Raw genomic sequence first — 16,590 nt, 5'->3', positions numbered from 1 at the left:
GTAACGAGAAACTAGTTGGTCGAGTTAAATCTTCTGAATAATCCTGATGAAACCAATTATGCATAATAGCCGTCTGATGCTTCCTTATAGTCCATTCAATCAATTGGTTATTTTACACTTGATGACCTTGTAACCTTGACCCTGAGGTGAAAATTCCTTCAATTCTCCTGCTTTCCTTCCTGAAAGTCCCTGTAATGTCCATCTTCTCCTCGCCATGTTCCCCGTCCCATCCCCATCCCTCTCCCTTCCACAGTTCACCTGTGTCTGTTCCCCAATGTTTTGTCCCTTCCACTCCCACCCCTCTTGTCTCATGCCTCCTTGCTGTGAGTTGTGTGTTAGCTCTCATACGAGCCTCGACCAAGGTATACAAAAAAAAAAAAAAAAAAAAAAAAAAATGCGAAAAAGGGCTCAGACGATGTATAGAGAGCAACTAGTATTATCATCGTGTTAAGTGAGAACTGAATCGGACGAGACGCCTAGGAGATAGAAAAATAAAAATTGTTGACGGACGGACGGATCTGAGGATATCGAACGGTTATATTGTTGCAAGGCCGGGTATCGGCTGCGAGCAGTTGAGCAGTAGAGTCGGCTCCACCGATCACCCGGAATTTATAGGTCGTCACCCCGGATAACTCCGGAGCCGACGGGTCCCTTATCGGACCGAAGTTCGCCAATAGGTCAACCACGTGGGGTAGGGTCGATTGCCAATTTCAATTTACCTAAATACCCACGTCGTCCAAACTACTGGGGAAATTCACCCTCGACGGCGCTCGTACGGAATGAGCCGCTAGCGTGCTCGAACCATGTGCGACCCAAGCGGATGATCACCGAGCTTCAGTCGGTTCAAATGTCCCTTTACAGTGGCAACAATGGCCTGGCTAATTCTGCAACAGGCGTCACGCTAAGCCAATGGAAGGAAACACAGCAATGAACGGATACATTTAACGCATGGGTTTATTTATAATGTGGCAGGGGGGCACGCAAGAAGCAAAGTCATCCGAATAAAGAGATGCACAGTAATGTACAGTAAGGCACTTAACAATTACTACTTACTAGACTGGCGCCACACACACACACACACACACACACACACACACACACACACACACACACACACACACACACACACACACACACACACACACACACACACACACACACACACACACACACACACACACACACACACACACACACACACACACACACACACACGCGCGAAATGGTGGCCACAACCTTTATTGAGGTCTCCAGCTCGGATAGAAGGGCGAGCTGAAGTCCAGAGCCTGCCTTGGACCTGTCCACCTCGTGTGGTCTTCGAGCCGATTCGAACCCAGACACCAGTGAGCCGAGAGCGGCCTCCCGAGCTCTGCTCAGCGCTCGTGCCGACAACCAAAACCTCTCCTCGGTATCTTCAGAGAGACGGCGCGCAACCCTCCCGGTTCTTTTCGGCGGCAGGATCTCCCAATCTCTAGCTCTCGTTCGAACGCGCCAGAGACACGGCGCGCAACCCTTGCGGCCCTGGTGGGGGATGGTGTCTCTCAAGCTCTCCTCCTTTGCTGTCCCAAACATGCCGCACCCTTATGCACCCTATCTCCGGGTGGGGGGGGGGGACACCCCCGCCCCCTCGCTGGGAGTTTTGGCGCACTGAATCCCACGTCGCCCTGTCATTGGCCAAAATGAGCGGCAAGTCCGTCGATTGGCCCGGGGGCGGGGTGACGTCACGCGGACCCCTTTCTCCCTGTCACGGGATTTGATTGGCTGAGCAGCGGTCACCCCACCCGTGGCACGTTGATTGGTCGAGGGCTGCCGCGAGGCTCCTCCTTGAAGCCTATTAGACTAGGGACGGGGACCCTAACTAAAGACACATACTAATATAACTGTTCTATTGGACCTGTATGTTGTGTGCTCATGGCTTCCAGATTTGCAACAATATTAGGTCAGCGAGCTGAACCCAAAAAGTACAATTATGGATAGTTTCTGTGAAATTACATTTTCAGATGAGGAATGGAATTGCATTCCTCGTCTGGCCTCGACTTCCTGTTTTTTTGTATGCAGTGCGTTGGATTAGTTGCTCTCATGTTCATCTCTGCATTCCTTTTCACATGCCTGTTGCCCTCATTTTGTTTTTTTTTTAATCAGTTATTACAGCCACAATTCATAATGGTAATACGATTAGAGGACCCAAATGCAGCAAAAGTACACCACGTATAACCACCAAATAACTAATTAATAAGAAGGACGATACAGATTGTGGAAGTAAACATAAAAAGATGGAATCCTTTCGTTCATTTATAACAGGTTTTACAATCATTCTGTAAATGGTGTGTACGTTTAAACTTCTTTGTGAACTGTACGTATCGTAATCAGGCCATCAATGACTTGGAAGATGCAAAAATAATGTGACACCAAACCTGATCACATTTTACAGAAATGGCTTAAGGATTGGTTTGGTTCATACTAGTTATGTCATAGTGCATGTCAGAATAAGCATGATGTAATTAATGTAATCAACGAGATAGTGTTGAATGAAGGGTTTAGAAACCTCTCGTCTCTCTTCCCCAAGTGTTGGTGTCTCGTCCCGCATCATGCCCTCCATAACCCTCCCAACACTCTGCATCATTCCCCATATACAATCTGTATATTTGTTTTTTAATTTTTCTCATTGGAAAAATAATGCGAAAGATCACGCCACGATCAGATAGTGGCCTCCGTCACAAGCTTTTTACAAGCCCGGCACATTATCAGAAAATTACTGGCCTCCCCAGCCAATTAGCCCAGATGTTGGATCCTCACACGACATCAGACCAAGAAGTGACAGAGAGGACGTGGGGTGGCTGTGTAGAAATTCCACGCTGTACACCGGCTGCGTGAACAACACTGCGCCACATGGAACACCAGCCGTGTTGAGATTGTGCTGCACTTCATGACCCTGCCCAGGTCCGTGGTTCCACCAGCCTCTCTAATCCTCTGTTCTTCAACGCACGGCCCACAAGCGATTGGTGACACCTAACATGCAGCCAATAATACACAAATGTGAAAACACATAATAATCTGCCATAAAAGCTATTAAATGAGTGTTCAACCACAAAGCATAAAAGTAACATAACTGCCTCAAAAGGTGGCAGGATACAAACAATTATGCTTGTAGACAAGTTAACCACAATGAAGAAGATGGAGGGGCAGGCCCTAATAGCATCCACTACAGAGTCCTGCAGGCAGTGTGGTGGCTCTTACACTGATCGGAAAAAGTGTCCCCCCCTCTAAAAAACAAGAATAGTGAGGATCACAGCTCTAATCCGTCTCGTCACTCTCCGGCTGTGTCCCGTTTTCCCCGTACAAATCCAATAAGGCTAAATAATGAAGTCATCGAGATACCGTGGGTTCGAGGGATAATTATTTGAACATTCATTTTGTTCAGTTCGTTCTGCCACTTGCGGCCGTTTTCTCTTTTCTTCTCTTCCCTCTCCCCTATGTGGAAGTAAAATAATCCCATCTTGTGAAATGTGCTACTCCAATATTTTGCAGCCATACATGGTGATAGTCATGTGATCCACAGAGCTTTCTATCACAAAGCATTGGTGTTTCCGTATTGATCATGCTGAAACAATTGTTTTTTTCATATTGAGATAAATGCTCTGTCTACAAATTGCCTACTCATTTCTCCATATTTACTTCCAAATGCTTTTAAATAATATGGAAGTATGAAATCTATTGTAAAGCATTGGCTAAATTCACTTTGTCACCATATAAGGAATGGTTCTCCAGAAAGCATCATGAGTGAAAGCACTCACACAGAATTGAGATAAAGATATAAAATGCCTGCAGCATAAAACATGCTAATTAGTTATCTGGCAATGAGAAAGTCTGAACTCATTACGTTTACAGAGTGGACTGCCCATGATTTGTGCGTTTCTTTTTTGCAATGTTTACCTGACAGGCCACAGGTGAGTGGAATATAATCTATGTTTAAATATACTGTGGTCTTGTTAGATCCATATGACTGTAGCATATCTTGTAAAAACTTAGGATAATTGATTAATATATTGTTTGCTTTCTCATTGTTGAAAAAGTGCTCTCCTGAATCCATGAGTAAATGCTCAACACCACTGTACCACTTAAAGCGAACATTTCAAACCAGATGACTTTCAAACCAAATAACAATAATAATAACGAATGTATAATCCCCTTCCTCGCCCAAGAACATCTAGGCCTGGTGAGAGATGTTGTTATTAGTCCATGCTTAGTTTCATGAAACGTCTACTCCTCTCTTATGTTTGTTGCTCTACAGTGGCGTACCTAAGGTATGGCACATGCCCTGGGTGCCACTTGAAGGGGGTGGGGAGGCGCCACTGAGCAGGACTTGGTCTCTGTCAAGAATGGAATATTGAAGTTGAAAGACGTCAGAGACGAAAGAAACAAATGGCTGATGAGAACGAGAGACGCTGGGTTAACAGCCAAGGAGGAAATGGAAAGAGTCATTAAGGGAACACTTGACCGTCTTCACAGAGAAATGGACGAAAGGTTCGCTCGTTTGCATGACACTGACACCAAGTTTGGGTTCCTTCTCGATGTTGAGGGACTGTGTTACGGTGCCAACAGTAACGATCTAAAGAAGTCTGAAAATTTGGGCGAATTGTACAGGCTCTGATGTTGATGGACAGCAGCTATATGAAGAAATTTTGGATTGCAGAATGTTGCTATCAAGTCGGGCCAACATGAAAATATCAAGACCTGAAGAGCTTCTCGAATTTATTGTTCAATGTGGAGATGAGAGAGTCTTCCCCGATCTTCGCATTGCTATTCAGATAATGATAAGCATCGCAGTTTCCATCGCCAGCTGTGAGAGATCATTGAGCAAGTTAAAACTAATACTTTCATATTTGAGAGCCTCCATGGGTCAAGGCAGACTGTGATCTTGCTCTGTTGAGTGTAGGAAGAGAAGAAACTGAAAAAAAAAACTGACTTTGAGCACATCACAGACCAATTTGCATCAGTGAAAGCAAGGAAGGTGCAGTTGTAATTTTCATGTAGTGCCATAATTTGTTAATTAAAAGATTAACGAGCTTGGGTTGTATTTTTGAGCTGATATTATGGTAGTTATCCAAAAGATGGGTGTCAGATGTTTGGACAAGGGCACAATTTCAGTGCTTGCCATAGGCACTATTTTCTGTAGATACGACCCTGCTACTCTGATACTTTAAAATATACACCACACGGCCAAAAGTATGCGGACACACTTTCTAATGAGTGGATTCAGCTATTTCAGCCACACCCATTCCTGACAGGGGTATAAAATCAAGCACATAGCCATGTAATCACCATAGATAAACATTGGCAGGAGAATGTGCCGTACTGAAGAACTCAGTGACTTTCAATGTGGCACCATCATCAGATGCCACCTTTCCAACAAGTCAGTTCATCAAATTTCTGCCGTGCTACAGCTGCCCCGGTCAACTGTAAATGCTGTTATTGTGAAGTGGAAACGTCGAGGAGCAACAACAGCTCAGCCACAAAATGGTAGGCCACACAAGCTCACAAAACGGGACCGCAGAGTGCTGAAGCACGTATTGCAGAAAAATCGTCTGTCATCGGTTGCAACACTCACTACTGAGTTCCCAACTGACTGGAAACAACGGCAGCACAAGCACTGTTCATGGAGAGCTTCATGAAATGAGCTTCCATGGCCGAGCAGCCGCACACAAGTCTAAGATCATCATGCACAATGCCAAGTGTCGGCTGGAGTGGTGTAAAGCTCACCGCAATTGGACTCTGGAGCAGTGGAAACACGCTCTCTGGAGTGATGAATCACGCTTCACCAACCGGCAGTCCGACGGACGAATCTGGGTTTGGTGGATGCCAGGAGAATGCTACCGGCCTGAATGCATCGTGCCAACCGTAAAGTTTGGTGGAGGAAGAATAATGGTCTGGGGCTGTTTTTCATGGTTCAGGCTCGGCCCCTTCGTTCCAGTGAAGGCAAATTTTAACACTACAGCATACAACGGTATTCGAGACGATTCTGTGCTTCCAACTTTGTGGCAACAGTTTGGGCGAAGGCCCTTTCCTGTTTTAGCATGACAATGCTCCCATGCACAAAGCGAGGTACATACACAAATGGTATGTCGAGATCGGTGTGGAAGAACTTGACTCGCCTGCACAGAGCCCTGACTTCAACCCCATTGAACACCTTTGGGATGATTTGGAACGCCGACTGCGAGCGAGACCTAAATCACCCAACATCAGTGCCCGACCTTACTAATGCTCTTGTGGCTGAATGGAAGCAAATCTCCGCAGCAATGTTCCAACATCTTGTGGAAAGCCTTCTCAGAAGAGTGGAGGCTGTTATAGCAGCAAAGGGGGGACCATCTCCATATTAATGCCCAAGATTTTGGAATGAGATGTTGGACGAGCAGGTGTCCACATACTTTTGGCCATGTAGTGTACTTGATAATGGATAATCGCATACTGATGGTTGTTTTATAATGAATAGATATAGTGCGTTAGTTAACTGTGTAACAATATATTATTTTCTTTATTTCATTTAGTTGGCAAGTTAAATTAAATAAAGCTGCTTTGGTTGTCACCAGTGAGTCGGGCACCAGTGAGATACAGGAATGCTTAATTAATGAATAATGACGAATAAATTTGCAGTGTAGTGAACCTCTAGAAATCACATGAACACAGGGCATTGTTATGTTGAAATGAAGTTTACAATCGTCGTAAAGGGGGAGGACAGTGAAGCAATGCAAAACATCTGATAAAGCTTGAAAGTGCTCGAGGACATACAATAGGAATTTGCATTTGAAACAAAAAGTCAGGATGAAAACATCCTTGAAACATCCTTGAAAGAAACATTGTTTCTTTCTTATCAAAATGTGATTAGTCAATTTGCTTACATGTGAGTGGATCACCCTCCCATTTCTGTTCCTTATCTAAGAAACTCTGTTTGGAACATCAAGCCAAAAAGCAATCACATTGCATTGATTGTCTTTCTCCACGATCATGTATTAAATAAATGATTCAACCTGTATTGTGATTGGAGTTACTCGAGTAAGGTTTTGAGTTTTCCAACACACCTCTGCCCTCTCTGCTTCTCCTTGTCAATGAGAACCTGTTTCATGGAAATTTGGGGTGACACAGAACTCCAAGTGCATTCGTTCATTTGGCACGATAAACCCGTTAGACGGGCGAATTGGCCTCGTGCATTTAAGGCACCACATAAAAGTGAGCCGCTGAAAAGCTCTGCTCGGCTTATCACCGTCGGTAGATTCACCATGGCCATGTGGTTCTTAAACCACTGACCTGCATGTAAATTACAGACAGACGTGGTGGCCTATCGTCCCATACACGCCTGGTGGTTTGTCAGTGTAGTTAGAATTCCTTGACAGTTAATATTTTGAGTAGTTAATAATTTGTTGTGTGGTGGTTTCCCACAGGGCAGGTGTATGCATCTTGTGCTGTAGCAAGGTGAGTTGTGGTTTACCATTCCTTGCTTTTAGATATGGCCGCTGGATAGCTCTGTGAGCGAAAAGAAGGCCGAATGTGTCAGTCCTTCCTTCCGGTACAAAGCTTCTACTCTTGCCAAGACTTCCAGACTACCTCCTCGTGGTACACTATGGTAACAGTGCTCTTGAGTGCACTGGCTAAATGTCTAGAGGATCTTGGAGTAAGTTGGTACCCTGGAGGTGTAGAGTGTATGTTACTCGGATGTGAGGATGTGCTTTTGCACTCACCAACCCAACGAGGGCAGGTGGAGCTCTTTAGCCTTCGTAGGCAGTCCACCAAGAAGGAAACCGATTGCAAATCCTTCTGCTGCCTCGTAGGGTATGTCTCTTTAGACAAAGGTGAGGCCCACAGCTGATACTGCAGTGGCGGCAGGAAGGGCATCCGGCCACAAAAACATGCCTCAAACATGCCATTTGGCAAAATGGAGACCTGAGTTTGTGCTTCCCCATCTGGGTTAGTTGCCAGGGTAACACTGAGCAGTGTTCCTACATTGTCCAGAGGGTACAGGGTGTGTATCTTAACAGGTTAGCACTTACCGCCTGATGGTACAGGAGCCCGAACCCAGTCGCAACGTACTGAGAGGCTGATCTATCAGAATGCAAATAATACCCTGCCTGCTTTAGTGCCATGTCACACATGGATGGGTGTCCCTGAAGCGGGCAGGGGTGGGTCACTCACGAGGCCACTGGATTGTTGGTGTTACGGCATCAGGTCACATAAGCTCACTGATATCTGGTGTTGCTGTGGCATATACCATGGAGGGTGGCTTTCATACTCAGGTTTCTCGCTTTCCTCTTCTTTGAAATCTATGGCTGTGCAAATTACAAATGAGAGCAAACTTGTCACACATAAAGCACCCACTCAGCGTGACAAGATAGGTGTTAGAGTTGCGAGTCTGAATGTCGGTACTATGCGTGATAGAGCTGGTGAGAGCGGAAACTTTGAGCCACAGAAGAGTGGATGTATGCTTTGTGCAAGAAACCAGGTGGAGGCGAGGTGCTGAAAGAATGGTCAAAGGTAGAAATGATAGGTACAAATTCTTTTGGATAGGTTGTGACTGGAAATGGTGGTGTTGGGATTATGGTGGCTGAGAAGTGGGTGGAGAGAGTGTTGGAGGTTAGGAGGGTAAATGCAAGAGTTGCAGTCTAAAAGCTGTTGTTTGATAAATGTATATTCACAGTAGTATCAACATATGCCCCAGAGGTCGGATTAAGTGAGGAGGAGAAGGATGAGTTTTGGGATATGCTTGTGCATGTTGTTTCAAGGATTAGTGAGAGAGAAGTTGTTGTGATGGGAGGGGATTTGAATGGACGTGCTGGAGAGTTGGCAGAAGGATATGAGGGTGTGCATGGTGGGTCAGGTTTCGGAGCTCGAAACATTGAAGGTGGAAGAACACTTGAGTTTTGGGATGTTTCAGAAGAGGCCGAGCAGAATGAGTCAGGAAGTATAAAGAGCCAGATAGACCACTTTCTAGTGAAGAGATTAGACTGGAAGTTGGTTAAGGATGTAAAAACAATAGGTGGAGCAGAATGTGCCTTCCAACATCGGCTGCTCGTGCGTGATGTAAAGTTAAGTTGCAGTCGTGAAAAGAGGAAACGTTATGTCCCAAGGAGAAGAGTGTGGAAACTAAGAGATCAGAATGTAAAGGAACATTTCTCGAGGGAACTTCTGGAAATGAATCTTGGAAACTCTATGGCAGGAGAGGATGCAGAGAGTTGTTGGAACTTTTCAAAAGATGGGCTGCTGCGAGCTACTGAAAAGACATGTGGGTGGTTGAAGGGCCCAGCTAGACACGAGTCGACATGGTGGTGGAATAATGAGGTGGATTTGGCGATTCAAGAAAAAAGAAAACCGTTTAGAAAACGGGAGGGATAAGGAGGAATAGTTAGTGGCTAAACGTAGGGCAAGAAGGGAAGTTTACAAGGCTAAAGAATTAGTACAGGATTCACTTTCGGATGTGATAAATAATGCAGATAGTAGAGGGGAGATATTTAAGATAGCAAAGCAAATAATCGGTCAAAATAAGGATCTCATAGGAGAACAATGTGTGAAGGATGATATGGGAAATGTACTGGTTGACCATGGGGAGAACAGAAATGCTTGGAAGAGTTACTGTGAGCAACTGCTGCATGAGGAATTCCCTTGGAACAGGGATATCCTGGAGACAGTGGAGCCAGTGCAGGGCCCACCACCTGAGATAAAGATTGAATGGGTGAAGACAGCCATTGATGAAATGAAGAATGGTAAAGCGGCGAGCAGCAGTGGTATTGTCGCAGAGATGCTGAAGGCATCTGGTAATATTGGAGTGAATTTAATAACTAAATTGGTAAATGTAATTATAAGGGAGACATCTGTCCCAGATGATTGGATGAAGAGTGTAATGGTGGATATATATATATATATATATATATATATATATATATATACATATATATATATATATATATACTTATATATACATATATATATACATATACATACATATATATATACATATACATATACATATACATATACATATACATATACATATACATATACATATACATATACATATATATATATATATATATATATATATATATATATATATATATATATATATATATATATATATATATATATATATATATATAGAAGGGTGATGCCCTAATTCAGAGCAACTGTCAGGGTGTGAAGTTGCTGGACCATGGAATGAAAGTGGTAGAGAGCGTCATGGATAAATTGATAAGACAGTGTTAATATACATGAAAAGCAATGTGGTTTCATGGCAGGAAGGGGGCACGATAGAGGTAATTTTTATAGTTGGGAAATTACAGGAAAAATATCTGGGGAAGAATAAACAACTGCACTTTCTATTTGTGGATTTGGAGAAGGCATTTGATTGGGTTGCTCAGGAAGTAGTATAATGGTCCATGAGAAAGTTAGTGTGGAGGATTGGTTAGTTAGGGTAGTCATGGCAATGTATGATGGCTAAAAAACCTCTGTGAGGGTAAATGGAGTGCAGAGTGAGGATTTTGAAGTGAATGTGGGTGTTCATCAGGGGGTCAGTCTTGAGCCCAATCCTGTTCATTGCACTGGTGTGCGTCATTTCAGAGGTCTAGGTTTTCTCAACGGTCCCAATATGTCTTTTGCATGCTGAATTTAGAAATGCATCTCATTTTGCTCAATCAGGTCAAGTTAAAAAAAAATTTAAGGAAAATCTCAATTTTAAGGAAAAAGTATAATCAAAATTTTTGTTTTTTTAATTAGCATCTTTAAAAATTCAAAATCAGACTTGCATTGACAGAAAATGTACAAATTATATATAAAATGACGCACAAGTACCGTTAATGCGGAATTCAACATTAAAAAGACGAAGGAAAATAATTAATGCGGAGTAAATGGCTTTCGCAAAGATTTTCGTTTGTGTTTCGCATCTGTAACATCTCTCTTGAGGCACCAACAGAAGTCTGCAAGCATGTTGACATCCCATCGGCCCTGGTACCTCTCTTCCATCACCCGAATATCCTGGTGAAACTGTTCTCCTTGCTCCTCGCTGACATCACCACAGTTTTACAGAAAGTAGTCTAAATGCGAGCTGAGAAAATGCATCTTTATGGACATGCGTGCACCAAGAGCCTGGAAGCTCTGCAGGAGCCCTTCCACAACACATTCATACTCTGGACTTCGGTGATTGCCCAGAAAGTTCGTCACAATGGATTTGAATGAGGATTTGAATAAATCTCATTGCTCTCCATACTTTCGTCAAATTTAGGATCTTTCATAAGCTCCCTGATCGAAGGGCCATCAAAAATGCCTGCTTTCAGTTTGGCCTCACTTGCGCGAGGAAATTTATTGTTCAGGAAAGCGAAAGCTCGACCTTCTTTGTTCAGTGCTTTGACAAAATTCTTCATAAGTCCAAGCTTGATTTGCAGTGGCGGAAGTAGAAGCTTCTGAGGATTCACAAGAGCGTGTGACACAACGTTGTGGGAACCTGGTTCCAGGCCAGATCTTTTTGGCCAGTTGCGTTGTACATAGTGCTGCTTGTCTGCTCGGCTGTCCCACAGACAGAGAAAGCAGGGTTATTTGGTGCAGCCGCCTTGTAGACCCAGCACCATGGACACGACCTATAAATAATAAAGAACACACATATTTGTTTTAAAATTTGTTATTCCAGTTTATTAAAAATATATATTTTAATCCATGTTAAGAATATTTCAATAAATAAAGTAGAAAAATATATGTAACTAGGTTGACACTATCATTCCTTTAGTTCTCCGCAAATCATCCAATTGTGATCTTTGTACTTCAAAGCAGTTAGCAAATGCTCCATGTTACTATAGTTCTCAGTCATCTGTACCGAGTGACTCACCGGAACAGACGCGATCTTGTTGCCATTGAAGAGTAGTACTGCTTTCAAGCTTCTACTTGAGGAGTCGATGAAGAGCCGCCATTCTGTAGGATCATACGCTAAACCCATAGCTGCAATAAGGCTGGTGATGTTGCTACAGTAAACCAGAGAAACTTCATCGTCCGAACTAAAATATTCTCGAAACTTCTTCACGGCTGCAGTACCAGGAGAATGTAGTTTCAGGAGCTAACAAACAATTTTCACGAAGTTTGTGACCCTAGCAACTGAGCAGATTCTTTGGACAAACACAAATCTCGTGTCAAATTGTTCAACTCCGCTTGGCTAAAGAGTTTTGGTTGACTTGTCTCGCCCGTAGGTTGATATCTACCAGATATGTCACCATCTTCCATTTGTTCATCGAATTGGACGCCGAATGTCCTGGTGCTGAATGGTGCTGGAATTGGAATTCCTGGTCCATGAGGCACTGGTTTAATGGCAGATGGCATGTCTGGATACTTTAAGTGTTGCTTGTTTTTTCGATTTATGCCTAAAATGAAAGAGATAGACATACCGTCAAGGGGGTGACATGATATATAAAGTTAAACAATTTAGAATGTTTGGGAATTTATTAAACAAAAATGAAACGCAAACAAAATTGATAAACTCACCTTGTAGGTTTGTCATACAGAAATAAGTCATTAGTATGATCTCTTCCCTCCCTCCACACCATTGGGATACCAAAAGGCAGACACTCAATCTTCTTGTGGCTCCAGCACTGCAGACTCTCAACGCACGTTTTGCAGCATATGTGAGGGGCAAAGGCTTTGTCCTGGTCAGCAAGTTTCATTCCAAAGTATGCGTGATAGCTTTTCCTTATAAAACGTGTGATGTTAGACTGCCGGTCTGGCATGGTCACTTCACCACAGATATAGCAGAACTTGTTTGGGTCATTCTTGCACTTTCGATTCATCGTGAATCACAGTAATGTTATAGTAAGGAGGACACTACGCAGGACGTACTGCCGCTCATGTGCACCTAAGTGGACAGCTCACACCAGACTGAGCCACGCAGCTGCTGGAGCGACTGAAGTTGGGTGTTGCCAGAAACAACGATTTATCTAGATTTTTCTGAAATTGAAATGAAAGTAATTGAGAAGGCACTTTCTTCCACATCAAGTGCACTTGTGTGTCATTATATGTATACTTGTAGATTTTCTGTCAATGTAAGTCTGATTTTGAATTAAAAAAACAAAAAGTTTTTTTTTTTTCCCCCTTAAAATTGCGATAGAATATAAAAACTTGACCTGATCGAGCGAAATTAGATACATTTCTGAATTCAGCATGCAAAAACATACAAGAACCGTTGAGAAAACCTAGACCTCTGAAAAAAAATATTTCAAATGCAGCCCAGTGTAATGGTTCTTGAGGCTATTTAAAGGAGGCTAACCTTGGTAACTCCTGCATGCTGATAGCCGACAATGTGGAAGAGGTAATGGGTCAATATACAGTATGGAAGGAGGGTATGGAGGCATGTGCTGTTTGTGCAGGTAAACAAGTGGCTCCAGTTAGAGCGGAAAGGTTAGTTTATGGGGATGTATCCCTGGAATGTGTAGCTAAGTTATGTTACCTTGGTGATATGATTGTTGCAGGTGGTGGTATGGAGGCAGCAGCGATTGCAAGAATTAGAAGTGGCTGGAGGAAGTTTTAGGGAGTTGTTACCCCAATTGACATCGACAGACCTCCATCCAATAAAGGGAAAACTTTATGCAGCTTGCGTTAGAAGTGTGATGTTGTATGGCAGTGAAACATGGGTGATCAAAAAGGAGGATGAATGGAGGTGTGAACGAAATGAAATGAGAATGGTGCTGTGGATGTGTGATGTGACACTGAAGGATAGGAAATCAAATGTGGAATTAAGAGATAGGTTCGGTAGAGAAATCATTAGTGAGGTTATGTGAAGGGGTAGGTTGAGATGGTTTGGACATGTGGAAAGGATTGGGTGGGTAGTTGTGTGAAGAGGTGTATAAATATGAATGTGAATGGAAGGAGAGCTAGACGCCGTCCAAGGAAAACATGGCATGTGTTGCTCAGAGACGATCTTAGAGTTAACGGCCTCACAAGAAGGCTAGCAAGTGATCGTACAGCCTGGAAAGCAGCCAGTAGGTGAACCATGGCTTACACATGCAAGCATGGAAACGATCGTAAAACGATGATGATGATGATTCGTGTTGCTTTAAGTAATTAAATTGCAGTCACAAAAGACAGAGGATCCGAATCTCCGAAGAGTATTCAAAGCATGTTTGTAGCATTGGAACAATCAATTATGGGAATTCCTGCACATTATCACAATAGTGAACCGTGTCAGCCCAAAGTGTGGATAAAACACAGCATCTAGCATTCAGATTGAGCTGCAGTTGGAATGGTGACCAGGTGGACATTGCAGTCCACATAAGAGAGTGCTTGTACAAAAGTAGTCAGTGAAACTAAACTAACTAGAAGGGCACTCGGTAGAGCACATACCTTTGCAACGCAATGCCTCATCCAGTTGAACATATTGGGCCCAATAATTTTTTTAGATATTTTGCTGTATGTCCTTTTCCGCCCGATCTCTCGATGGTGAAGAATCACTTAAAAAAATTCTAGAAGTCGGATCCGGATCTTTACCAAAATAATCTAATCAGTTCGTCCTTGTCACACACCCAACATGCACACAAAATTTCATCCGAATCCATCCACGTTTTGAGATATCCTGTACACAAACAGACAGACAGACAGGGGTGAAAACATAACCTTCTTACACCTTGGGTGGTGGAGGTAACTTAGAAAGCATCTGAAAATGCAAAGCCCATCCACTTTGTATTCAGACTTCTTCTTCTTCCTCTTTTTCTTCTGTATGTGAAATAGTACCTTTGACCTTTTGACCAAATTCATAATTTGAATTCTCCATATTCTCAGAATAAAGCTTTATTCAAAATTTGACAACAAAAGTTCAATTATGGCAAAAAAGTTGAGAGACAGATAAACAGACACACGTGACTGCAAAACCCCGTCTCCCGCTGCGTTGGTGACGGGCTAACTCGAGAGTTCATTGAACACGTTACCCAACACAGTGTTTAAGTAGATACTTCAATTTAAATGAAATAATGATTTTTAGAGACGGTTAAAAAGAAAATTCCAGAAGTTTAGCACGATTGAAGCAGTCTCACATACCACCTTATTTAACATGGACAAGTACTGCAAAACTGGAGGTTCTTGAAAGTGCAAAGAAGGCAATTTGTCTTCTACAGTGTTCAAGTAGATAATTTAATTTAAATAAAGTCAAGATTGTAAAAGTCGTATTATAAAATATATATAAATATATTTGGGAATTTACCGCTGTTTTACCGCGATTGACGCAATGTCTACTACACCACCCGATCTAACACGTTAGATTCATGCCTGTTGAACGTGTCCATTATGACATCCTAAAAACAGTGTTTCCTGTTTGGAATGATTTTCAATTTCGCTTAACTGTCAAGCAGGGAGACAGAGTAAAAATATTATTAAACTCCTCTCTGCTCATGTGTGATCGGGACGAATACAGAGACAAACTTGTGTTAAACTGCAGGTTCGTGTTCCAATTCATGTTCAAAATATGACATTCAATGGAAAACAAGTTATTCCTCCATCAGAAACCATTGTTTGTGGACAGTCAACCTCGCTTTTCCCTTCACATGTGCAGGGAAACTAGAACGGCACTCGGTAGAGCGCATTCATCAGTCACAGTTTATGTTTTGTATCCCACCGATAGGCTGGATCTGGACCTGGATCTTCACCAAAATCTAATCATTTCGTTTCAATTTGAGATATCTGTTCACATACACAGACAGACAAACAGGGGTGAAAAATTAACCTCCGTCCACATTCAGTGGCAGAGTTAAATATAAAAACGACGACGTTTGTTTAACTAAGGTGGTCTGAGGCTCATGGATGAGCTTGTACATAGATCGCATTCAGGACACCAAAATAAGTCGGCAGTGTATTTTTACACAAATTCCAAGGATATGGGTAGATGATAAACACAACATGCAAGATGGGATTTGAACTTCGGCTTATCTGCATCATGAACAAGGGGTTCTTTTGGCAACACCCAAAAGCCAACCAAAGTTATACCAACGGTATCCTTACGATAATTCATGGACCAGTGTTTATGTGTGTGTGGTGTGTGCGTCGTGCTACTCCTCCTATGGTTCTGGGCCAAATTCATCCAGACTTGCTACAGAGGATCAGCACAACCTCAATTCATGTTTCGGGATGTTTTTATCTTTGCCGGTGGTCTTGAGAGGGTAAGGTGGTGGGGGGGGGAGGGGGGGATGCATATTCTCGATGTTAATGTGTACCATGTTGCACCACCTCTAGGTTTTCCCTGGTATTATAAGTCTCCAAAATTTACAGTACAGTATTCCTATCCCCATATTTTACAGTGCATTGAGGTGTTTTGAATTACAAGCAATAGGTAGGTTTTCGCTTCATGCACGTAACCCGGGTTATTTATTTTTCCTAAACAGAGCTGTCACTTGCCTATACACCGCCCAAATAAAAGTATGCGTCCGAAGAATGTGTTGCACGCTTAGAACAGGATCGCCTGTTGGGCGGGTACTCTGTCAGTAATAATAATATAAAGAGTCACCACCATGATTTGTAAATGCCATTAATTTGTCGTTCGGAACCGTTGCCATCGAAATGGAATCTTTATTGCATACTTGATAAATC

General features: G+C 42.8%; 1 protein-coding gene across 5 annotated transcripts in view; it reads right to left on the bottom strand.

The window, feature by feature from the left end:
* Positions 1-16,590, bottom strand: part of HDAC3 (histone deacetylase 3) — a 72,980-nt gene that overhangs the window by 39,332 nt on the left and 17,058 nt on the right. The window contains exons 1-2 of one of the 5 annotated variants that reach the window (XM_085864166.1): positions 12,508-16,122; positions 11,861-12,386 (exon numbers count right to left, since the gene is read on the bottom strand). The exons of 2 other annotated variants lie outside the window; for them this stretch is intronic. In XM_085864166.1, coding sequence (XP_085720292.1) covers positions 11,861-11,968 — 108 coding nt within the window. In that variant the 5' untranslated portion in view covers positions 11,969-12,386; positions 12,508-16,122. Of the gene's footprint in view, positions 1-2,796; positions 3,010-11,860; positions 12,387-12,507; positions 16,123-16,590 lie in introns of those variants that run through there. 2 more of the 5 variants (XM_085864170.1, XM_085864167.1) reach the window with 2 other exon arrangements.

This window comes from Eptatretus burgeri, chromosome 18 (genome assembly GCF_056783735.1).
Source record: "Eptatretus burgeri isolate ZD-2024b chromosome 18, Ebu_testis_v1, whole genome shotgun sequence".
NCBI classification, from domain to species: Eukaryota; Metazoa; Chordata; class Myxini; order Myxiniformes; family Myxinidae; genus Eptatretus; species Eptatretus burgeri.
This window is presented reverse-complemented; position numbering and strand designations above follow the sequence as displayed.